At 43.1% G+C, this 24,605-nt stretch overlaps 1 protein-coding gene across 4 annotated transcripts in view; it reads right to left on the bottom strand.

The window, feature by feature from the left end:
• LOC116096412 (BEN domain-containing protein 5) overlaps positions 1-24,605 on the bottom strand; it is a 1,197,642-nt gene that overhangs the window by 12,226 nt on the left and 1,160,811 nt on the right. The window contains exon 13 of one of the 4 annotated variants that reach the window (XM_031378202.1): positions 20,588-21,971. The exons of the other annotated variants lie outside the window; for them this stretch is intronic. Within the exon in view, the coding sequence (XP_031234062.1) occupies positions 21,851-21,971 (121 nt within the window). The 3' untranslated portion in view covers positions 20,588-21,850. Of the gene's footprint in view, positions 1-20,587; positions 21,972-24,605 lie in introns of those variants that run through there. 4 annotated transcript variants of the gene reach the window in all.

Genomic DNA, 24,605 nt, shown 5'->3' with positions numbered 1-24,605 from the left:
AAAAAAAAAAAAAAAAAAACCAAGTGGCAGAGCTGGGTAAGTGGGACAGGAGCCTTACAGTTTGCAAGACCTAAAATATTTGCTAGATTTTTTTTGTTGTGTTGTTGCTGTTTTGTTTGTTTATAGGTGCCTAACACCAATTCTGGCAACCTGAGCTTCATCCTGGGATCAAACACGGTGGAAAAGAGAAGATAAGCCCTTGCAAGTTGTACTGTGACCTCTGCTTGTATGTTAATGACGTACTCACTTCCCCAAGCCCAGAGTCCACCCCAATGCCCCTCCCACACAATACTTTTTTGTAATCATTTTTTTTTTTAATCTCAGTAGGGTTCCCTACTGATGGCTGACTGAATCTCCAGTTGGGTCTCTAAATCTGGAGAGATTCCAAAATCCAGGGAGCCCAAGACCTTCTCAGCTTTCCCAACACTTTGCTTTCTGATTAGCAAAGCGCAGATGGCTCTCACCAACACAAGAAGTATCTGGAAAGATCCCTTCATTAGTAAAGTCACTGAGCATGGTTCAAGGGACTAGGGATTTAGCAGTAAACAAAGCTGCTTATTCTCCCCCCAAGTTTGCCAATTGTGGAGCCTTAGCCATACCCTTAGAGTTTCCATTCAGTGTATTAGCAACCTCGAATTTAAAGGGTCTTTATGGTTGCTAAAATATGGCATAGCCTCACAAAGAAATAGATCACTTACAGCAGTAGTTCTTAACCTTCCTAATGCTATGACCCTTTAATACAGTTCCTTATGCAGTGGTGACCCCAACCATAAAATTATTTTCACTGCTACTTCATAACTGTAATATTGTTACTGATATGAATTATAATGTAAATGGATGATATGCAGGATATCTGATATACCACCTTAAAGGGGCCAAGATCCAAAGGTTGAGAACCTCATTTTGCAGCCTCCTAGCACCATTCCCAGTAACTCTGATGAGGCAATCCTTTCATCCACTCTCTCCTCTGCCTATGAAGTTATTCTCTCACTGCCCAAGCAGAATGTCTTAAATTAGGATCCTCAGCTGTAATCTGGGTGCTCAGGAGGTGGAAACGGGTGAATTCCTAAGTTCATCAGCAAGCCAGTTTAGCCAGTTGGTGAGCTCTGAATTCAGAGATACTACCTTTCAAAACAGAAAGTGACAATAATAGAGGAAGTCACCCAGCATTAGCTGCTGGTCTTCACACATGACACCCTCACCCCTAAGCACACACACAAAGTGTCCTCAACGGTATCAGCTAATACCAAATTGCTCTTCAAAACCACACCAAGAGAGCATTCCCATTACACCATATCCTTGCCAACCCTTACTACTTTCAGACTTTTAAATTCCCAATTTTAAATCAAATTGGATCATATTAAGAATAATTATCTACCCTAACAACTATTTTTATAGTACCAGGCAGAAGTTACTATTGAACCAGGGCTTTGGGTGCCCTAGGCAAGAATTCTACCACTGAGCTATATCTCAATTCATCATTAACACTGTTTAAGTGTGTGTCATGTCAGACAGAGGCAAATCTCTAGCCCTTATGCATCTTAGCTGCAACTGTATGCCTTTTGATTAGCAATTAGCCACTTCCTCCTCTCCCTAAACCCTGGTATTTGCTATTCCCCTTATCCTATGAATTTGACCATCTCAAATACCCTGTGTATGTGGACTCATGTTGTCTTTCTGTGACTAGCTTATCTCCTTCAGCATATCTTCAAGGTTCATCCACGTTACGGTGTGTGCAGTATGGTGGTGAGTACCTTGTGAGGTATCCAGGTCACATTTTGTCTATCTAATCACCCCTTAGGGGACACTTAGGGGTTATACATTGCAACCCTTGTGAATAGTGGGGCAGTGAACATGAGAGTATCCACATGGTTTCTTTCTTATAATGGAGCCTAGAGCAACTGGGAATACATTGAGTCCTGCCTGATCCATGTTAATTGATATGTATAGACTTTGGGGCTCATTAATTTTAGTGGGTGATATTTTTTGTTTGCAAATTTTTTTAAATGGATTTTAAATAAAAATAAAATATTTTTTAAAAAAGCTGACATAATAATTTAAGAATTAGTTTTGCCTGTATCTGTAGAGGGCTCAGTGTGTGTTTATTTGACCCTTGAGCTTGGATAGAGCATCATGGGGTGTGGACATGTTGTAGAGGTTGTTCTTTACTTCTTGGTAGATAGAAAGCTGAGAGCAGAGGACCCAGGAATTTAATGGGGTAAGTCCGTGCCCTAGTGACCTACTTTCTCCAATTCAGCCCCACTTCGTGACCTTCAGCATGTCCCATATATCATCATGTGCTAATCCATCGAATGGGTAATCCATTCATTAGGTCAGAGCCTTCAGGATCCATTGTCATTGCAAATGCTACCAGAGGCACACCTACAGAGTTTTGCTTCACTGATCCACTAGGCATTTGTTGGCCTAATCAAGCTGACAATCAAAATTAATCATCAGAAAGCTGTAGTGTCTCAGAATAAGCCTGTTAATTTACAAATCCAAATCTCTGCAACATTAATTTATATTTCATATAACAAAAAAAATAAAATATGGGTAAATGTGCATACAGGCATGGACTAGGGTGGAGCTGGGTGTTGAAAACTTGCCCTGGGAGCCTGTCACTTAAGAATGGCTCAGTGTAATCAAATCACACTTACTTTCTTACACCAAGCATTGTGGCTCATGCTTGTAATTTTAGCACTTGGGACACTGAGGTAGGAGGATTGCCTCATGTATGAAGCAAGCCAGCGTGGGCTACATAGCAAGTTCTAGGCCAGTCTGAACTAAAGTGAGATCCTGTCTCAAAAACACGAACAAAAAATTTGTTTACCAGTAGTTGATTAAATTTTAGAATATACTCAGAGGAGAGAACACAGAGATAGGTGACCTCAGAGAATAAGCTTGGATTTTGTAGTTAATCCATATAGATTTTGAATCCCCAGTTTGCTTTGGTCTCACCCTTTCCTGTGACCTTAAATTGGGCGGGAGGGCCGCAGGAGTGCCAGTTTCCATCTGGAGCCTCATTGGCATGAGCAACACACAATGACTTCTTCGGAATCTGCATATTTGATAAATGTGTCACTTGCTATCTTTGTCATTTTTACTTCCAAGCAGTTCGGCAGGAGCTTAGCACTGAGGAGCCCTTGAATATGAAGCTTATGGAGCAATTAAGCCCTTTCCTTGGGGACTCAAGACCTGATGACAGTCAGTGCATAGAGATGAGCAATTGTATATTTGTCTCCCTCTTGCCAGAGAAAAATGAAATACTCCAAAATTCATCAAGGACTTGTGCTGTATTTCAATGAGCCATGTGTATTTTGTATATTGTGTAATTAATCTGGAAAACGACTCATCTCATAAACTCAGGGAACAGGCTCATCTTCTATTTAATTTCTTTTAATTAGATAGTCCCAAGAAAGCACTGAATATCTGTGTGATGTGATTCCTACCCACATGATGGAATGGTCAGTAAGTAATGCTAAACGGATTATGGTCTTTCACTTAATGCCCAGAGGTACAAAGAGTGTTCTTTGTACCTCCCCTCCGCTGCCCCACGACTAGGCTTTCAGTTGGATATTGTCTGAAGCATTATCCTCACCAAATCCTGGAGCTTTGGCAGATGAAGTAACTTGCCCAAAATCACAGGGAGGTTTTCTCTTTGCAAAGCCGGGTCACTGAAGTCCTGGGCTCTTCAGTTAAGCACTTCTGCATTCACAGCCCAGGCTGATGGTGTCTGGCTATATGAGACCATCAGCATGTATGTGTGGGTGTCTCTGTCAGTCTCCAGGTTCACCTTGAACTCACCACTGTAGTGAATGTTGCCTCACTTCTGATGCCCTACACTGATGAACCACCAGGGCCTGCTTTCCCCCTTCATCCACATCTGCCTCTGTGCCACAGAGTGGAAAATGATAAAAATTCACACTCTTTGAAAGCAGCCACAGTTGAGACGAGGCTTGGTGAAAAGGACTCAGGTCTTCAGTCAGCTAACTCTGAGATAGAAGCTCTGTACTGTCCCGGCAAGATTAAGCTCTAGCCACCAATGTGCTTGACAGTGACCAATTTATTGGTCATCTTCCCTTTCTTATCTTTTCCTGAAGAGTGCTTCCTTAGAACTCTTAAATGCCTCGAGCTTGGGTCCCCATCTAAGGTATGTTTCTGGAAAACCTAAACTAGGACAGTGACTTTAAAAAAATCAACAAACAAACAAACAAACAAAACCTTCTTGAGTTCTTCGTTTCCTCATCTGTTAAAAGAGGGTATATGTAAGAAATCACTTCACGGATGGGCAGGGAAATGAGAAAGAAATATTGCACATAAAGGGCTTTACACAATTCTATTCATAGCATTATAATTTATAATAGTAAGATTTATAAAAAAGGATCTAAATATCCATCAAGAAGAGAATGAGTAAATAAATTAGATTTTATCTATATGAAAAGACTATTTCACTGGGAGTAAAAATTGCTATTTTCAAAGAATATTTTCAAGTGCTGTTTCTATGATGTGAAGAAATGTGCTTGGAAGCTACATTATGCAGTCCAACCAGCGAGCACAGTGAAGAGCAGCCAAAGGGCAAATGCACAATTAATTAGTTTTTTTGAAAATTAAAAAAAAAACATAAAGGTTATTTATCTCTTGATATTAACAAATTATTTATACTGTTATATGATTTTCAAATTTTGAAGTTTAAAAAAAGCCTTGTTAATGAAAAAGGAAATGTTATTTAGAAAAACCTGATTTTAAAATTTCAACTACTTTTTTTTTATTATTTCACATAAGGCAGAGTTTACTTTATGCTCATGGTTCTAGAGGATTAGAATCCATGGTAGAATGAAGGTAAAGGTCGCAGGCAGTAGGTGGTATCTCTAGCCACCACGAGGAAGCTGAGAAAGTGCACTCAAAAGGGAGTCTTTTTTTCTATTTCAATAGTGTGTACTCTTTATTTTATCCTCTATAATCAAAATGTAGGTTTTTTTTAACCCTATACTAACTCATTGAAATCTAATGTGAACTTAGAGTACATCTCATTATAATGTGGCTTTTTTTCTTTTTTCTTTGTCTCTCATATATTCCATCCTGACCACAGTTTCCCCTCCCACCCTTCCCCCAATGCAGACTCAGAAAAAACAAACATGGTATGTGTTCACTTATAAGTAGATATTAGTTGTAAAGTAAAAGGCAACTACATTACAGTCCACAGAACCAGAGAGGCTAAGTAACACGGAGGGCTAAAGGGCAGGATGTAAGGGTCTCCTCAGGAAGGGGAAATAGAATAGATTTTACTGGTGGACTGGGGGAGGGGGTCAGGCAGTGGGGTTGGGATCAGGAGGGATCAGGTGGTGGAGAAGGAGAAAATTCTGGGTGAATTGGCTAGAATTGGGGGCATTTGGGCAATAAGGTGGAAACCTACTACAATGGAAACTCCATCGAATCTATGAGATTAACTCCAGCAAAACCTCCTAATAATGAAGGACTTGGAGCCTGAACCAGCCATCTTCTGTAACCAGGCAAAGCCTCAAGTGAAGAGACTAGGACACAAACCCAGCCTCAAAACCTTCGACCCTCGTTTTGCCCTGTAGGCCTAAAGTTCAGAAACAGAGCCTAACAAAATCGTCATCAAAGAGACTTCATCCAACAACTGATGGAGGCAGATGCTGAGTACCACAGACAAACATTAGGCAGAGCTCTGGGAGTCCTTCTGAGGATAAGGGGAAAGGATCAGAGGAACCAGAAAAGTCAGAGGCACACCTTGAGAATGTGGCCCACAGAATCAACTGACTGGGACTCATAGGGACTCAGAGAGACCAACTACAAATTTTAAAAATGATGCCTAAGCACAAAATATACCCCAAATCTCCACTGCTGTGTTTTTACTTCCCTTATTTCTTAATCAAAGGCTATGGTTGTTAGGAGTGAAGTCAAGCTTCCTTCAAAATTGGTGTTATCAGCAAGGCAAGGCTTTGCAGAGGCCCAAGGAGTGTTTAAATTGGAGTTTTTCTGAGTCCCAGCTTCTGGCTCCTGGTCCTTCTGGACTTTCGCCTTTCTGACTCCACTCACAGATGATTTTTCTCCACAGTGTCACCTCAGCTGCTCTTCTGGGTCCTATTTGTGATATTGATTCCAACCTGGAGCACTGTATGTGCCAACTTTTCAACAGGTCTAGTATTGATGGTCCCTTTGACCCAGCTCTAGATTAATTTCTCCTGAGAACTACTTGACTTAGCTGCCCCTACCCCAAATTGATTACACTAGGTGAGAATTCATATACACAAACCTCCATACATCACCTCCCCATTTATAGGCATACTTCATTCTTAACACTCTAAAGGAGAAAGTCTATCTACTCATTCATATGCCTGTCCATTCACATCTGTCCATCCATCCATCTATCCATCCATCCTTTCTTTCACTAGCTAACTATTTACACTCTGCTGGGCTGTGCCTGATTCTTGGGGTTCAGTGTTGACAGACACTGACTCTATAACCTTCCCAGCATAGGAGAGCAAAACAAAGAAACTCAAGATCACTGACCCTCTTATTCCCAAGAATAGCAGACACCTTCCACATTTCAATCTACCTAATTTCAATACAGCATGATGGACAGTTCCATGTACTTGGCCAGTATCATTGACCTAATGGATCATCAGCTATACCAGACATCAGCTTTGCAGAGAAGCAATTTATACCAAGGAGATAACTTTCAATTATAAGGAACATTTTTCTATGTTGTTTCTAAGAACATCCCCAAAGGGGAGGGAGTGCAATGGATATTACTAAGATACTATGTTAGACATAAAAAAAGAATACAACTCATAAATAATTTTAAAAGAGACAATACTACTGCAGGTAGATCTGCTATTGATAAAGAAAGACATCACCCCCCCAACACACACACACACATTACCTATCTACAATGAGGGAACACGGCTTCTAAGCATGTGCCAAGTTGATTTGGCTGACTCTTAGAGAAATACTGAGTACTAGAAATATGAGACAGGTTGTATACTAGGGACTTTCTTCATATCATCTTTGCCATCTTCCCCTGACACAGGCATTAATTAATCACATTATATAAATGTAAAAATTGAGGTCCATTAAGATAGCTCAAGGCTACAAGATGACTGAAAGATTTCTCAACTGAGTCTATCAGCATCTACACCCTTATGCCCACACCTCTCTATGAGTCCAACAGCCATTAAGGGTCCCAGTCTCCAACTCCTTGACTAGTGGTTTCCAATACACACAACTGAAGTCAAGATGAGCCACCCTGCCAGGTCTAGGGCAGCCATGCTTGGTCTGTACACACAATTATTGCATGTATACATGAGTCTTTTACTCTCTATTTGCTGACACTTAAGATTAAAGTATGTTTTATTTATCCATGGTGCCTATAACATGGTGGTGTTAATTAGGTCTGTGGCATTGCTCCTCTCAAAGGCAAAGTTTGCCAGGTTAGCTGCTGGTCTCCTCCAGAGGTGTCTGATTCAGCATCAGGTCAGAGGACAGAGAGAATCTGTTGCAAAGCTGAAGTTTAAACTCTTAGGAAAACCGAGGCTGAAGAAACTTTCATAAAGCAACAGAAATGCTAGGAACAGATTGGGATTAGATTCCAAACATTTTCCTTCTATTTCAGCTTTCGTTGTTTGTGCTGGGGATGAAACCCAGGAACCCCTGGTGTAGGCACATCCTCTAATACTGAACTATACCCCAGCCCCTTAGTTCAATCTCTTTCTAATCGTTTGTTCCTGGGTTCCTGATGTCTCTGCTTGTCCTACAGCATGGGCCCACACCAAGGCCTGCTTCTAGTAAGAACCTGGAGAACAACATTATCCCTCTTCCTCCATTTTTCTCCAACGTTCCTTAAGCTCATGACTTAAGAAGAACAATCCACTTTAATTCAGTTCTATAGTGAGGAGACTGAGGCACAAAGAAGGGAGATGACAGGAACTAAATCAGGCTTAAGTCCATGTTCCTGGGTTAGTGCTCGTCAACATATTAAAGGATGAGTAAGAACATACACATGGAATAAGGCTTGGGATTTGTAGAGTCCCCGCCTCACATACTGGCTTTTTAATGAAATTGAAGACCCAAACTCCTAAGAGCTGCTCTATGGGCCAGAACAGCCAAGTGTTTATTTCATAGTTGTGCACACTCCATGTTAAACCACCTGCCAGGGTTAGCCTTGTTTGGAATAGGCCCTGGTCATGTGCTTCTAAAACTGGGCAAAATGAATGACCTATAATCACCGATGTTAGCATTCTGTATAAACTCCACCCCCACAGATACCTGGCAGCAGCCAGGTTGCTCCTCCCATGGTTACCTGGCAATGGCCAGGTAGGCCTGGCCCTTTAAAAGGGGTTGCTTGCCCCCTCCTCTCTCTCTTACTCCTGCTTCTCTCCCTTGCCTCTTCCCCCCTTGCTCCCTGTCTCTCCCCATTCCCTTCCCCCTCTTTCCACGTGGTCATGGCTGGCCCCTACTTCTCTACTCTCTCCTCTCTGCCTTTCTCTGCCTCTGCTACTCTCTTAACTCCCCTCCCCATGCCCTAAATAAACCCTATTCTATACTATACCAGTGTGTGTCTGGTCCCTCAGGAGGAAGGGATATCTCCACATGGGCCCGGCGAGGCACCCCCTTCTCCCACACCTCGCCAGAACATATTCTTATAGCTCTTTCTCTTTTTATGATCACAACAACTGACCCTCTTTGGTGGTATCTATCTTATCCCTGGTTGGTTTGTTTTGTGTGTTTTGTGGGGGAATGTTTTGGTTGTTTCCTTTGTTTTACCTTTAGATTTCCTTTTTCTTTTTTTTTTTAAATAAACCTATACAGTTTATTTCTTCCCAAATATAACAAGTCCAATTACAAATAGTATACTGACAGCTGCTGCCACCAGGATCAACAGGACACATGTTTGACTCTGGAATTTCATGGACACCCCTGAGTGGGGCCCTGGGGAAAAGCACAGCTTTAGAGAAAGATGGGAAAGGCTACTTCTGCTTTATTCTGCCCCATGCTCTGACCCAGGAAGAAGCAGCTCTGAGAAGGTGGACATCTTTCTTCGGCTCTCCTAAGGAAGAGGGGAAAGAAGAGTAGTGAAGTAGGCTTAGTACACACACACACACACACACACACACACCCTCATTCTTAACAAAGCACGTAGGAACCAGGATCCCTATCCACACTGAGCTGTACATACACCTTGCTCCAAACAGTGCGATAGGTCCTTCCTCTCTAGCAACACCTTAGTAACTTTTCTTTGTAACCAAACACATCCTAAAATATATTGTGAACCGAAAGGGTATGGATAGATCCAGACAAAACTGGTTTGGGGTATATGGACAATAAAGCCAACTATGTTATTTAAGTAAGCACTTGGGAGAAAACTCTTATTTTCTTTCTTGTAGCTACACTTGACTAGGTGTTGTTTAAGATTAAAATGCAGTATATCATGAGAAGGGATATGCACTGTGAACAAAGACACGTAGATAACCTAAACCTAACAATCAAAACCAGAACGCCATCTCTACCCTGCCTCTAGTAATTGACTCTTGCTAAGGAAAGCCCAGGATGCTAAACTGGAGCTCTTGAGGGACTCTCACGTTTTACAGTGTCTCTAAGCCACACTTTTGCTTAGCTTCTGAATAACCCCCTTTCCTACTTTTGTATCTGTATGCTTCTTTACTTCTTTGAACAACTTGCTAAGAACTTGGAAATACCCAGCCAAGATAGGAACCAGTGGAACAGTAGAGTCGGGAAATGGGGCCCTTGGTGAGCTCCCCACCCTAGGCAGTAGGCCAGCCAGCATCGGCCTTCCCTGACATTGGAAAGGAGGAGAGATGGTCCTGACATCCTGCTGGGCATAGTCACAAGGAGGCTGGGGCAGAGGAGGTGATCCATGAATATGGATGATATGTCAAGAAAGCAGACAGAATTTCAAACAGGAACTTAACCCAGGACCTTTGACTATAGGTTATGTAAAACTGTGCTTAGAATCAATAATTATCTGTCACCTCATAGTCAGTAATGGAGTTACCCAAAATCCCAGCTGCACAGATCCATGCATTTCACACACAAACATGAAGATGATACTGATACAAATGCACAAGCAATGCAAATTCACTGGCACCTCCAGGCCACACGTGGAACCTGCACAGGTCACCTATCACTGCTCCTGGTATTCCATGGGCACACTAAAATTTAATAATTTCCAACGCGGGTCTGCAAGCTAGGTTTTTCTCGTTTTCCCTAGAATTTGAGATTTGCTTTCACTTGGGAAACTTCCAGAGGGAGAAGGGTGTCATATCTCTCTTAGAAAACAAACAGGCATTTCAAGAATCATAACAAAGTGAGATAAAACAGAAATAAGACTGAATGGACAAAGCAAACAGAAGAAAGAGAGCCAAAGCCACAAAAACACATATAGACACAGAGACACACATGTTCACACACACACACACACACACACACACACACACAAGAATCTCATAACACAAAAGCAGAAGCCATAATAAGTATACAAAGAACCGAAAACAAAATGCCTGCACAAAACATTCTAAGACAAAAACTCAGGATGGCCCTGAGTTTGTTTTGTGTTAGCCATTGTATACTGACTGAGACTCCATTAGGGGAAACAAATCTTTCCCTTGCAAATGCCTACTAGACATAGCTTCTGGCTTCAGGAAGGAAGCTTGTGTACATGGCTATTCTTAGTGCCGGGAGGGACCCCATCCCGCGCAGACCAGTGCAGGTTCTGTGCACTATCACAGTCTGTCAGTTCCTGTGCTTTGGTCCTATTATATTTAGAGGGCCTTGCTTCCTCAGTGTCTTCTGCCCACTCTGTTTTTTAACTCTTTCTGTCTCCTGTTCCACAGAATTCCCTGAGCCCTGAGGGGAAGGATTTGATGGAGATTTTATGACTGAGTGTTCCAAAGTCTCTCACTCCCTGCACAGTGTCTGGCTGAAGGTCTCTGGTTTGTTCCCATTTACTGCATTCTCCTCATTTATCCTCCCCCTCCTCCTCCTCCTCTTCCTCCTCCTCCTCCTCTTTATCTTGTGTTTTAGCCTGCTTTCTATTGATGTGATAAAGACCATGACCAAGAGCACAGGGAAGGGTTTATTTCATCTTATGTTATAGTCTATCATAAATGGAAGTCAGGGCAGGGACTCAAGAAAGAAACTGAAGCAGAGACCATGGGGGAACACTACTTACTGGCTTTCTCCTCATGGCTTGCTCAGCCTGCTTTCTTATACCACCCAAGACCATCAGCCCAGGGGTAGCACTTCCTATAGTATGCTGGGTTGCTCCTATCAATCAGTAATCAAGAAAATGCCCCACAGACTTGCCTACAGGCCAGTGTGATAAAGGTGTTTTCTCAATTGAAGATCTCTCCTCTCACATGATCCTAGCGTATATTAAGTTGAAAAAAAATCACTTTATTTATTTATTTATTTATTTATTTAATTTATCTATCTATTTATTTATTTATTTTTGGCTTCTCAAGGCAGAGTCTCAGTGTCTGTCCTAGACTTGCTTTGTAGATCAGGCTGGCCTCAAAAAAAAAAAAAAAAATACATATATCTAGCCAGCAAATCTTCATCTCCTGCCCGGTCCCCTCTTCTTCACCCTCCACTTCATCCCCCTTCTTGTCTTCCTTACTAGCAAGAACTTCGTCTTTTTCTTTTTCTTTTTTTTTTTAGTTTTTCGAGACAGGGTTTCTCTGTATAGCCCTGGCTGTCCTGGAACTCACTCTGTAGCCCAGGCTGGCCTCGAACTCAGAAATCCGCCTGCCTCTGCCTCCCAAGTGCTGGGATTAAAGGCGTGCTCCACCACCGGCAAGAACTTTTAACTTAGAGAATGGTTTCATACTCTCTGGCCTTGTGTCAGACCCTGAGGTACCAGGGATGTTTAAAATTGTGGGCTGCCTCTAACAGTCCTAACCCAAGAATAATGCAGAGCTGAGTTGCAAAACAGAACTGATATCCAGATAAAGTAAAATAATAGCTATTGCAAACTGCTAGATGACAGTATTGCAAACTGCTAGGTGACAGATTTCAGCAATGTTGTTTAGAAGCTCAGGGGAGGGGTTATCTCTAAAGATCAGGGGAGACTTCTTGCAGCAAGGCCTCGTGGGAAGAAAGAACGTAATCAGTGGATCAGTAAGGAAAGAAGAGGTAACTGGAAAACACGGATGCCTCATGAATTTCACTGAATTTCTTAATCACAAGAAACTGTGGGTTAAAAGCACAGTGTGAACACAGCAGAAACAAACCTTCCTGGGGTCTCAGAAGGAGGGGGCGGGGCGAGTGGAGAACAGTATTCAAAATACTATACTTTCCCTTTCGTCTTTTCATTTGATCCTCACCATATGTTGGGGAATGTGTCGATTGAGGACCATGTTCTCATATCAAAGGATAAAACAGAATTTAGCTGGAGCACGAGGGTAACGCCATGAGACAGGAGATGTATCACATGTCATACAGCCCGCAGCATCGGAGCTGGGAGCAGATCCCACTTTCCTAACATTTACATCTTTAAATCTGTTTGGTTTCCTAATTTGAATAGTTGGAGTTTGCTCTGGGGAGTGGCTTGGGGAAGAGGAGGAAGTCTTTAAGATATTTAGTGGGAAAACTCACCGTGGTGTGTCTTATGTAAGTAAAAGGGGGCAGCTACGAAGGACTGCACCTCCTTCACGCTCCTTCATTCTGTCTCCTGGCACTCCAGACATTCCTCTCATTGCTACAGCTCTAGGGTTGGCTCCACTTCTCCTGTTAAGACAGGCCTTTCACAGCTGCTGTTTCAAAAGGAAGAGACTCGGCCACAGAGGACATCCAACTGCAAAGGAGAATGCCTAAAGCCAGGCTCAGGGGAATAAGGCAAAATGAGGTCGTGCACAGAAACAAAAATGAACCAGTGAGCTCCCTGAGGCTCAGGCTTTTTATAACCAGCATTAAATATTTATTGTACTGTCAGTCTCAGGATTGTATACAAAAGGATGGGGGAGAGAATGGAAAGAACACGAACGCTGGGGTCTGATGGCATCCAGACACCTCCTCAAGCTGTGCGATTTTAGACAGATTACTTAGCCTTTCTACATTACTTTCCTTATCAGGGAAACAGAGAGCATGGCACCTATTTCTTACTGCTATTTCAGGGATTCTAGATAATCACGTGGGAGCCACGGCTGAGAAGAGGCAGCTCCGAGCAAGGGTGGCAGAGTGGAAGGCAACAGGCCAGCGGTGCTGGAAGCAAAATAATAGCAACAGTAATTGCAGGGATCTTCTTGACCTTCGTGGGCAGCCAGTAGATTGATGAGCAGCAGGAGGCACGGCAGGCAGTTCAGCACAAGACAACTCAATAGCCAATGCTGCTTCAAACTTTAGGAGTTTATTTTAGACATATTTAAGGACAGCACAATCTAGTAAAAACTATTTTTGTGATTAACTCCATCCCATGTGCACAACAAAGCATACCAAAATCTCTTTGAGGAACAAAGTCCGTCAAATACAAGTCAGATGTGTACTTGAAACTCTTTGTAAGTCACATATGATATCTTCCCTAAAGATAGGCTCTATAAATTGGCTGAGAAGAAAACAAATTTGTGAAAGGGTCTGGTGGAGGTTTCGGTGCCAGAACGACTCCAGCCACACAGATTGTGAAAGGTCTTCAAGCTAAAAAGTACATCTGCTCCAACCTTCTGGGCAGAAAATGGATTTTGCATTTCCTCCCTTGAAGGCACAACCCTATATGCTTAGCATTCCAGGTTCCCTTAGTGCATGTCTGCAAGCACCAAAGCCCTCCATGCCCCCTATCAGAAATAGCAGTAGCCATGGAAGTAGCATTATGGTGGTTAAGTCAGCAGTGATGGCAAGAGTAGATCAGCAGGAGTTCAGATGCAGCAGCATTAGCATGAGTAGTAGTACTGCTGGCATCAGCATCAGAATTAACACCCGCAGTAAGAGTGTGGGCTGGTGATATGGCTCAGTCAGTAAAGTACTTGCCACACAAGCATTAGAGCCTGAGTTCATATACCTAGCAGCCATGTAAAAGCTGGGTGTGATGGTGTGTCTTACAGCCACAGTGCTGTGGAAGTAAAGACAGAAAGAACCTGGGAGCTCATTGGACAGCCAGCCTAGATGAATCTGGGAGCTTCAGGTTCAGTGAGAGACCCCATCTCAGAAAATAATGTGGGAGAAATCGAGGAAGATACGCTTCACATATAAGAGCACATATAAACATGTGTACCCAGCATGCATACACGCACATACACAAAAACTATATATGGAACATATAGGCGTATACAGGCATGGGTATGCGCATGCACTCCCGCACACACACACATGCAGAGAGAGAGAGAGAGAGAGAGAGAGAGAGAGAGAGAGAAGCAGCATTAATATTAATAGTAGTGGCAGTAGCAGTGCCAGAAGTGTTTATCCTAGCAACAACAGCATCAGATGCAGCAGAAGTAGGCATACCCAGTAAGGGTGGTTTTTCTTGCTGATAAAGGAAAAGTGGCCTAGGGGGCTCTGAAGAGGTGGCTTATGGGAAAATAATGAGAGATAAGTAAATCTCTCCTATCCATTTCTCCACAACATTGAAAGTGAAACAGCTCCTGACTCCAAATTCAAAAGCAGTTTACTAAAACGCGCTGCCTTCCCCACTGCATTAGAACATAGGTTCTGGAAGCCTTGCGGCAGGAGCCTGAGCAGCAGGTGTCTGAGTGGAGGCCATCACTTTGGAAAGAAGAATCCGTATTTAGGATCCAGTGCCAGGGAGAGGTCATGTTGGGGTTTGAAACTTGAAGGCATTTTATTCTTTCTTTGATTCTGTTGCAGTTGCTGATGTCTTCCGTTTCTGAGAGCTCTTACCAGGTGCTCTAGAGTTATCAGATGAGAAGAAGCTCTGCTTTCAAATAAGTGGTCACAGAGAGGAGAGTCAGCATCATCCAAGTGAGACCAACACCGGGAGGATGGCATGGAGCGGGGACAGACAACTCGAATCTGTTTGTTTAGAAACAAGGTCTTGCCAGGTAGCCTAGGCTGGATTAGAACTCATGATTCCCCTGCCTTAGCTTTTTCGGTTGCTGGAGTTGCAGGCATTGACTAATGACATCATGACCAGCATAACCTAAGTCTTAAAAGACCAATGAGTGGATACTTCATTCCTTCTTAAAAGGGGGAACAAAATACCCATGGAAGGAGTTGCAGAGACAAAGTATGGAGCAGAGGGTGAAGGAAGGGCAATCCAGAGACTGCTCCACCTGGGAATCCTTCCCATATTCAATCAGCAAATCCAGATACTATTGAAGATGTCAGCAAGTGTTGGCTGACAGGAGCTTGAGATAGCTGTCTCCTGAGAGGCTCTGACAGTTCCTGACTAATACAGAAGTAGAGGTTCACAGCCATGCATTGGCCTGAGCACAGGGTCCCCAATGAAGGAGCTAGAGAAAAGACCTAAGGAACAACAATATGAACTAACTAGTACCCTCAGAGCTCCCGGGTACTAAACCACCAGCCAAAGAGTACACATGGTGGGACTCATGGCCTCAGCTGCATATGTAGCAGAGGATGGCCTAGTTGGTCATCAATGGGAGGAGAGGCCCTTGGCCCTGTGAAGGTTCTATGCCCCAGTGTAAGGGAATGCCAGGACCAGGAAGCAGGAGAGGGTGGGTTGGTGAGCAGGGGGAGGAGGAGGGAATAGGTTTTTTTTTTTGGGGGGGGGGAAGGGAAATGGGGAAAAGGGATATCATTTGAAATATAAATATCTAACAAAAATAAATTTAAAAAATTCTGAAAATCTTTTTTACATTTTATTCATTTTCATTTTTTAGATTATAATTACATCATTTCTCCCTCCCTTTCCTGCCATATACCTTTCCTTGCTCTTTTTTCATTAATTATTGTTATATGCACATATGCATAGATGATGTTCTTTAGCTAAGAGTAGTAAAGCTGGTGGGTGGGAAGGGGAGAGAGGGAGCAGGCAGGACCAAGAGGGCCTGGTGATTAGGCAGAATATGAAAAATGGAAGTAGAATGATATCTAGTCTCCTAGACTGTAAAACTGCTTTGGAAAAAGGTATCATGAATATGAAGTCATGCTTTATAGAGATTCTGGAAGCTTCCAGTAAGATAATAGGTTAGCAGGAAAACATCCTGAGGCAGGAAGGTCAGTAGAAGCGATTCCAGAAATCCATTTAAGGATGGGACAGACAAGCTGGAGGAAGGGAAATGAATGGCGGTCCTCTTGACAGGCTTTAACTGTCTTATTTTAGAGTTGGGTCAGTAAATGGTTCACAAGACAATGAGCAAATGTTTGGTTCACAAGACAATGAGCAAGTGTTGGCATTGAGAATACAACCCAGGTCTGTCTGACTCCACTACCAGTCCACAGAACCATTTAAGGGTAGACACATCAAGAGGCAGAAATGATGGGCCTTGAAAACTGGTCTTCTGTGGGAAGAGATAGAGAGATAGAGATAGATAGAGATAGAGATAGAGATAGAGATAGAGATAGAGATAGAGATAGAGATAGAGATAGAGAGGTAGAGGTAGAGATAGAGATAAAGAGAAAGAGAGAGAAAAAGAGAGAGAGAGAATGACATACAGACATACAGACAGACAGACAGACAGACAGACAGAGACAGACACAGAAAGGGGGAGAATGAATTTAGACAGCAGCAGGCTTTGCAGCCTGGAGGACAAGGTAGAAAATGAGGACATGAACCCCCCACTGGTGATTCCAGGGTAAACAGCAGATCTGTATTTTAGACTGACATGAGGACAGCCAAAAATAAATCTTAGATCTTTGGGGACAGGTTAATTTTAAGCAACAAGGAGCAAGACTGACTTTTCGAATCATTCAGGCTTTGTGCTGAGGTTTTGGGTTGAACTGGCCAACTGTGGCTTGTGACAGAGCCGAGTTGTGTGCCCAGGTCCTGTCTTAGTTACTTAATGGATAGAGATGGTGAGCAGGGAACTTGCTTCCGTTGCCCCAATTCTTTTCATCTGCATAGTGAGGAGATTACCCTGACCACCACATACCCTGAGTTTGATGAGAGGAGTGAAAGTGCCTCAGGAAGTTCTGAGTATTAGCTGGCCATGTCTGCTTCATAGCATCCCTGAAAACACTGTTTACCATCTGAAGATAGTTCAGGAAAAGCCTGTTACATGTGTTTCCTGTCAGACCTGTTTGCCTCCATTTTAAGAAAAAATGGTGTGTTGCGGAGTGTGGCCTCTTTCCTTTTAGTCTTGTCAATGCTATGTCCCATCTTACAATGTTTCTTCTCTCCTCTTTGGGAGTCCAGGGCCTTTGGCCCATGCCACTCCATCATTGACCATTCTACTCAGTGAGCCAGACTCAAAGGCCCATGCCACTCCATCATTGACCATTCTACTCAGTGAGCTAGACTCTGCTGAGTGCTAAGGTCACAGATGGAGACAACACAAGTGAGACATCTGTCCTGATTCTAATCCCACAATGCACCTGTCATTTCTACATGATACATCTTTCATGCCTGTTCTTTCTTCGGGAGGTTTTCATACTTTTTTATGCTCTTTGGCTAGAAGTAAAGGGTTTCTAACTCCAGCAAGCAGGAGACACGACACGGGGTGTGGGGAGGGAGAAATTAGGAAGGAACTTTACTCTGTGTCAGATACTGTACATTGTTACACTTAATCCTCAGTATAACTGTGGGAAATGGGTGCTAATGGGTCTTATTTTGCAAATGATAATGATCTGGAAGTCTAAAGAGGCCAAATCCTTTGCCCAAAGCCACACAGTGAGCAGAGATGAGCAGGAATTCACACTTAAGATGGTTTAATTAAAACTAAGCTCCTCATGATAAGCTATGACGCCTCTATTCTCTCTGATCTTTCAGTCTTATTGGTTGGTCTGAGCCTCCCAGAGAAGGACATCAGATGCTGACACTCTTACAGGAGGCAGGGACTGTGACAGAGTAGGCTCGGTTACTCCTCTCCAGAAGGCTAGACTGATAATGAACCTGCCAGAACAGCTACCCTAGAGGCTTCTGGGAAAAGCTCTGTAAGACCACATTACTGAGCTTCCAAGGGCCCTGTCAGATGTGGAAATGTCTGTGTGACACATGTTAAATGGGCTGGAAGCCTTGCCCCTGGGTTTGAGGGACTCTGGAGCTCAGGAGTTCACACAGGCTTGGAGGAGTGGGAGATGAAATAGGGCCCCTCCACAGCAGTAGCTAGGAAGTTCTAGCATCTCTCCATAATTGCCATGGTTGGCGCTACTGTGTTTTAACCTGTTTTCTGTTGGTACCCGATTTCACCTAGAGATAAGTGGAGATGGTCCAGTATGGAGTAGTGGGGGTCCAGGTTCATGCATCCATGTGAATCCAAACAAAGCTGTTTGGGCTCAGCATTTTCAGAGTGCTCACCGGAAATGCAGCAAGTGAACTTACCTCATGAGTCTTCAGAGAGAATCCAGTAAGACAGTGGATTCGGAGGCATCTTGGCACACTGACTGTGTTCACCAAAGCATTTGTCAAGTGTATGTAACCTCCACCTTCCCGGCTTGGTTCTGCTCTTTCTGTTTAGAACAATGAGCTGTGATTCTCTAAGGCAGGCTTCCGGGATGTTACTGAGGCACAGTGACAAGACACAAGCTTGTCATGTGCCCTATCTGCTGTCCCTGTTGGAAAGGACAGGGAAGGTTCCTAGTTAAAGGAGCCTCCTGTTCAAGGAAGGAGCATCCTCCAAGTGTGTAATTCCCCTCCTCTGCTGTGGACCTCAGCATCCCTGTAGTTTGCAACTGGCTGGCTGCAACTTTGGAGAGCAAATTCACATCAGTGGTGTTTCAGAACCTCTGAAGTAAAAAGCAAACTTCCATTGCCCCAGAATAACCAGTGAGTGAGAATCAGCCAGAGATTAGCACATCCCTCCCACCTTTTTTTCTTTTTTTCTTTTCTTTTCTTTTTTTTTACATAGTTGTTTCACCCTCCTTGTCAGAAATGCACATGATTGTGGTCTACCCATGTGAAGACCCTAGGAAGAAATAGGTCAAATTACTTGGAAGATGGGCTAACAGCCTTGAGATGGAAGGACCAGTAGACTCCATCTGGTTCACTTGTTTGCTTGGGGCTCTCCTCCTCCACGCTAAGAGCCTTCCTTCATCAGGTTGATGTCATAGGTATGACCTTACTATGCAAGAAAACTACAGAGGAACCAACCTTGCCAAGACCTCTACACGAGCCAGTCATAACCCCTGGTCAGTCTTTTCTTGTGTGTTTTGCCAACATGGAGAAGCAGAGCATTGCAAGCCTGTATAGTATACCTTAAAGAGCACTTAATCCTGTAAGGGATGCTAGACAACAACATGCTATATGACACCTGGTCAATATGCTATCATTCACAGATACTTTATGTTCTTGTGTCTGGTGTTTAATGATATCTTACTGTGAACTACATTATCTGACAGAAATGGAACCCACCTCTTGTCATTTCTTTCCAGAGTCACAGACCAGGGGTGGTGCTGCAGAACACCCAGCTCCAAACCCAGCATTCTCCTAAGGAAGGAATCCCTTCTTTCTCCAGAATAGATGTCCACTCATACTCTGGTTGAATCCCTCTGATAATGAGAAGCTCACTACCTTCCAAGGGAACTCATGATTGGCTGCTCTCTTTAATAGAGCACTTTCTTCAGCATGAGCAGAAGCTGGTCTTACTCAATAGTAGTCCTGGGATTTGACCAAATTAACTCTGGCCAACACAGCATAAATTTACTTCTTTTGTCCCATGATGTCCCTTAAACATTGAAGAGATTGCAATCTTGCTTTCCCATCTCGACTCTTTACTTTTTTTCTTTCGCGAATGTGTATTTTTATTATTATTATTATTATTATTATTATTATTATTATTATTATTATTATTAATTATATTTATTTACATATCTCCATTTTTATCTCAAAAAGCAACAATTCTATTCCCTTTGTCCCCCTCTAATGACAAGTGATTTCCCCACACCTCTCCATATTGGTCATCTTTCAAATGATCACGGCTATCATTTAATGAGCACAGATGTTCCCCACACCTAAGTTCATCAAATTGTCATAACTGTTAGAATGAGAAGGGTATTACAAGTGAGAGACCTGAGATCCATAGAGGTAAAATTACTATTCTGTATTATATAGATGTTAAGACATAAAGCAGGGTTTGAATTCAGAATTAGAACCTGAATTACCTGTCTCCAAATTGATTAGAACCTGGGTTCTAATCAGTCAACAGGCTTTTCAAAACACAATGGCTATGTAAGACCACAACAGATGGGTGTGGAAGAAAGTTAATCTAAGCTACTGTCTCATTTTATGCAACCTACCATTGTCCATGTTATCTAAAATGACGCTATCATTTCCAAAGCTGCCTCATGGTTGAGCCAGGTGAATTCTTAAGCTCCTCACCATTCTGATACAGGAATTGCAGAGCCTTCAAGTCTCTCCATTCTTCTGCATCTTGACAGAGCCCCTGACCTCAAAAGATTAATTCTAATTTGGGGCCGGTTATCCTCCAATAAGTAGGAAGCCAAGAGGGAAGGGTGCCAAGAACATTCCAGGGAACAGAAGTGCTGCACAAACCACTTTATTTGGGCAATAAAAACCCAGGAAGGTTCCTATGTACACAATGGAACATTCATAGCAAACTAACATATGGTTCTTTGTTACCATTTCTGAAAACCAGTATGTGAAAAAGAAAACAAGCTTTGCTCTTGATTTTTGCAATAAACTTTGAAAATCTCCATCTCAAACACAGACTGTTTAACTGGAGTTGTGTGCTGAAGGCCCTATCTCCCTGGAGCCTCCCTCCCTTTCCCTATCTCCTAATCCTCATTTCCGGGAGGTCATTTTAATTAGCAGGCTGTCATGGTGACTCAGCCTGCTGCTTCCACAGACAGGAAGGGAGTAGACTCCCCTGGACCCATTCATCACACAAAGGCACTTTAAGCTTCAGGAAAATGCACACTATTTGGCTTGCCTCCCCTTGGGAATTGTTCCTGCTGTCATTGTCTTTTATCACCCTACCTTCCTGGAGTGTGCTCCTTTGTCTCCTGTAGCCCCCTTACCTGGTAGTCACCTTGCTCTCATTGCAGATTATCAATGCTTACCTCCCTTGATCCTTGTCACCAGGGATTGCAGACCTTAACCACAGCAGTTGTTGGGGATGAGTGAGCACTACTTTTTGTTTGGGGGAGCTAGAAATTCAATTAAACTAGCCAGGAAGTTGAAAAATAGCTTTCAGAACAGCTTTCTGAAGTTGCATGCTGGGGCTTGAGGGAACGAGAGAGCTTATAGACACAATGCCGATACTTTCTGGACCACTCTGATTTCAAAACTTCTGCCCCATTGTTCCCAACAGCATGTTTGCCTTTGGCTTGCAAGTGTATTGTTGTTGCTTTGGATCAAAAAATAGGGAGACTGTATTCCTAAACTAGAGAAAACTGCTACCTGTTTTAAGTGAAGTCACCAGTGCCATGACTCTGTGACTTTAAAAAGGGAAGAGGGGCTTCCAGGGAACTGACGGGACTGTGTGGGACCTCACGAGAGAGGTAGGTAGGTTTTCCTCTGCATCATGGAAGATAAAGCCTGTGCTGACTTGATTCCATTCTCACATTCTGTTCAGCCTTGAGTTGAAGGCTCACAATTGATTTCCCATTGGTAAAGGGGGAAAAAAATCGATGATAAAATTTCTCTCTTTCCCTGACTCTCTTTCACTAGCTTATGCATTATCCTGAAAACCCCTGTCTTGGAAACCAGGAAAGGGCACTTAATTTCATGCCCCAGCAAGAAATGCATGTTCCTGCACCCACGATGCCTCCTGGCGCCATGTCTTTAAAAGGGGGTTGATGGGTCTTTGTGGTTCAGTGAGTTCTTCTTGTCCCCCTTGCCAACAGAGACGTTGCTAGTTGAGCCCCGTAGGGGTGGGTGCTTGCAAGGAGGGGCTTTTTCTTTCCTGTAAAAGGGAAATAACAGAAAGAGAAGACAGCACATACACACACTGTAATAAAGTCACTTGTGTGCATGTCCATCTCCCTCATTTGACAGGGACTTCCTAGGTACAGCAGCTTTGCCACCTTCTTCTCTGTGTCCCCCAGAACCCAGTCCAGGATGGGTTTAAGCCCAGTGACCAGCTGTAGGATGGATGACTGTGTAGCCAATGGATAGATGAATGGATGTAGTGATTGTTTCCTTCTAGGCCTGGAGAAAGTTTAACTCTTCTACAGCTTCAATCTGGTTGGTATTTTGCCACTTCCATTCCAACTCATTCAACATATTACATATGGGAAGGAGATGGGAACACACAAAAAAAGCTATTGCTTGGAAATCTGGAAGGAGGCTAATAGGATTTTGCTGTCTGTCTTGGGGCGCCATGGACCTGGATAACACCTTTTGAATAAGACATGGGGGGAAAGAGAGAGGGAGGGAGAGAGGGGGGCACTTGGGAGGGCTGTGACATCATTTCCTGCATGGTCACCAAGGACTTCAGAATTCCAGTTTTAGTACTCAGTACAGCCTGATCACAGCAATTCTGTCTTCCCGGCATGCTTGGAGAACAGAATGCTTGGAGAACAGAAGTGTGTCTATTTTGCCTCTGTGTTCCAGCATTGATTCCATCCAGCACTTAGCATCCAGTACCAAACACAATAACCTTACCACCATCATTCAGTGGTCTTGTTCACATAAGAGATGATGAGCTCCAGAGGAGCAGGAACCTATTTTATTCACGGCTATATTTTATCTCATTTTATGCCATTTTTGTTTTATTTTTGACTGACAAATTGATTTATGCAGTCACTAGATTAATATTTTTTCCTCAGTGGGAATACTGGGCTTAATCTTAAGCCTCAAAGAACTGCTCCGAATTCCCAAGTTGGCTGAATTTAGGAGTGTATCCTTGGGCAAGTAACTGAACTTCTCTGGACTTCACTTATACAATGAGCATAAGCTATTCCAGTCTTCCAGCAATAGGAAGTTAGTTAGATGAGAGGATATGATTGAGCACCCCAGGTGTCTTCCCTTTTCTCCTGTCATTTGTTGACTGTGGCTACAGAGACCCTGGACATGTCAAAGGCACAGACCGACACTGATGCTGTCCTCAACGTGTTTAGGTTTAGTGGAGCCCATACCTGTGCAAAACAACCACTCAAAATGAGGATTACAACATGAAGTCAAAAGTTGTGAATGCCAGAAGTAGAAATGGAGTGGGCTATCTGAATTGGAAGTGGTGATGTGGCTTGTGGCCATTATGTTTAACCTTGGTCTGACTACCTTTATTCATGGTTGATGAGTCACAACATGAGTGAAGATGGAGTAGGTGTCAGCACACACACACACGGGACACATGGCCTTGACATATCTTTAGCCTCCAGCCCCAGTGACTGAAAACATACCTTCCTTGGATCTGGCCAACATGAAGAGACTTTCTAGTACAGGTGACATGGGCCTAGACCTCATGCTCCATAACATTCTAGTCTTACAAAGCTCATGTGTGGACTGCCATCTACAGACAGTGTCATCTATAGGAGTTTGCTTTGCTTGCAGTACTAACAGTGGAAGTCAGTGGACACGTACTAGTCAATTGCTATGGCCACTATAGCTCTGCAACAGTATGATCTTAAAGGAGTCCCTTCCTGCATATAAGGCCTATTTCTCTCTTTTCCAAAAAGGAGAAGAAGGCACGCTCTTTGTTTTTTGTTTGTTTGTTTTGCTTGCCTCAGACTCTGGTGAAATGAAAGTTGGAGAAGAGTACTTACATTGCAAAGTGCCCTCCATCTATAAGGCCCTGAGGAAAATAGTTCTTAACACTCCAAGGGAGCATAGGATACAAGACAGTAATGCTTTTATAGGACAAAGAAGATATAAGGTTCCTAGTGAGACAGGCATGGATTTGGTGCTACAGAAATAGCTATAGGTAGATGGTAGCATGGTGATAACGTGTGCAGAGATTAGTGGGGAGTGTGAGGATGCAGAAATGGCTTGTGGTGCAGTTGGGATGACAAAGTGCCACTGTAATCAAAGACGGGGTATAGAGAAGGAGAGGAGACCCTAGACAGCAGATGCCTTAAACCTCTGTTCTCTTCTCTACTCCTTTGGACTTGTCTGTTTGGAAGCCAACTTTCCAGATTTTCTACAGTTCTGTCAGTACCATAACACCCCAGCCACCATTTTCTGGAAGGTTGCACATCTGTATATGTCGTATGACTTTGGGTTTGATGTGTTTACTTTAACTCTCTAATTCTCATATCAGGCTAGGTGTGGAGCAGGTGCTTCAGGGATGTGTGGTAAATAGGAATGCATTTGGGGTCTTATGTTACCATCCCTACAATCTGTCTCTGACCACTTGGGTCTTATCACTGCTGTAGGTTTCATTAGGTCCTGCTTCTTGTTATCTTCCCAACCTGAATACCATCATTTCCTTTCTAATCCACCAATTTCAACTCTTCATGTCCTTGAAAAATCAAGTCCAAATCTCACTCTATCCCTGAGACCTTCTTGAGATGTGCCTGGCAACTATCAAGTACTTTCCAGGTTATCTGGTTAGGACTCTTCCATAGGGCAAAGAGCCTGAGGAAGATTTGTGATTGAT

This window comes from Mastomys coucha, unplaced genomic scaffold (assembly GCF_008632895.1).
Source record: "Mastomys coucha isolate ucsf_1 unplaced genomic scaffold, UCSF_Mcou_1 pScaffold18, whole genome shotgun sequence".
Lineage (NCBI taxonomy): Eukaryota > Metazoa > Chordata > Mammalia > Rodentia > Muridae > Mastomys > Mastomys coucha.
Note: the sequence above shows the minus strand (reverse complement) of the source record. Positions and strands in the feature narration are given on the sequence as shown.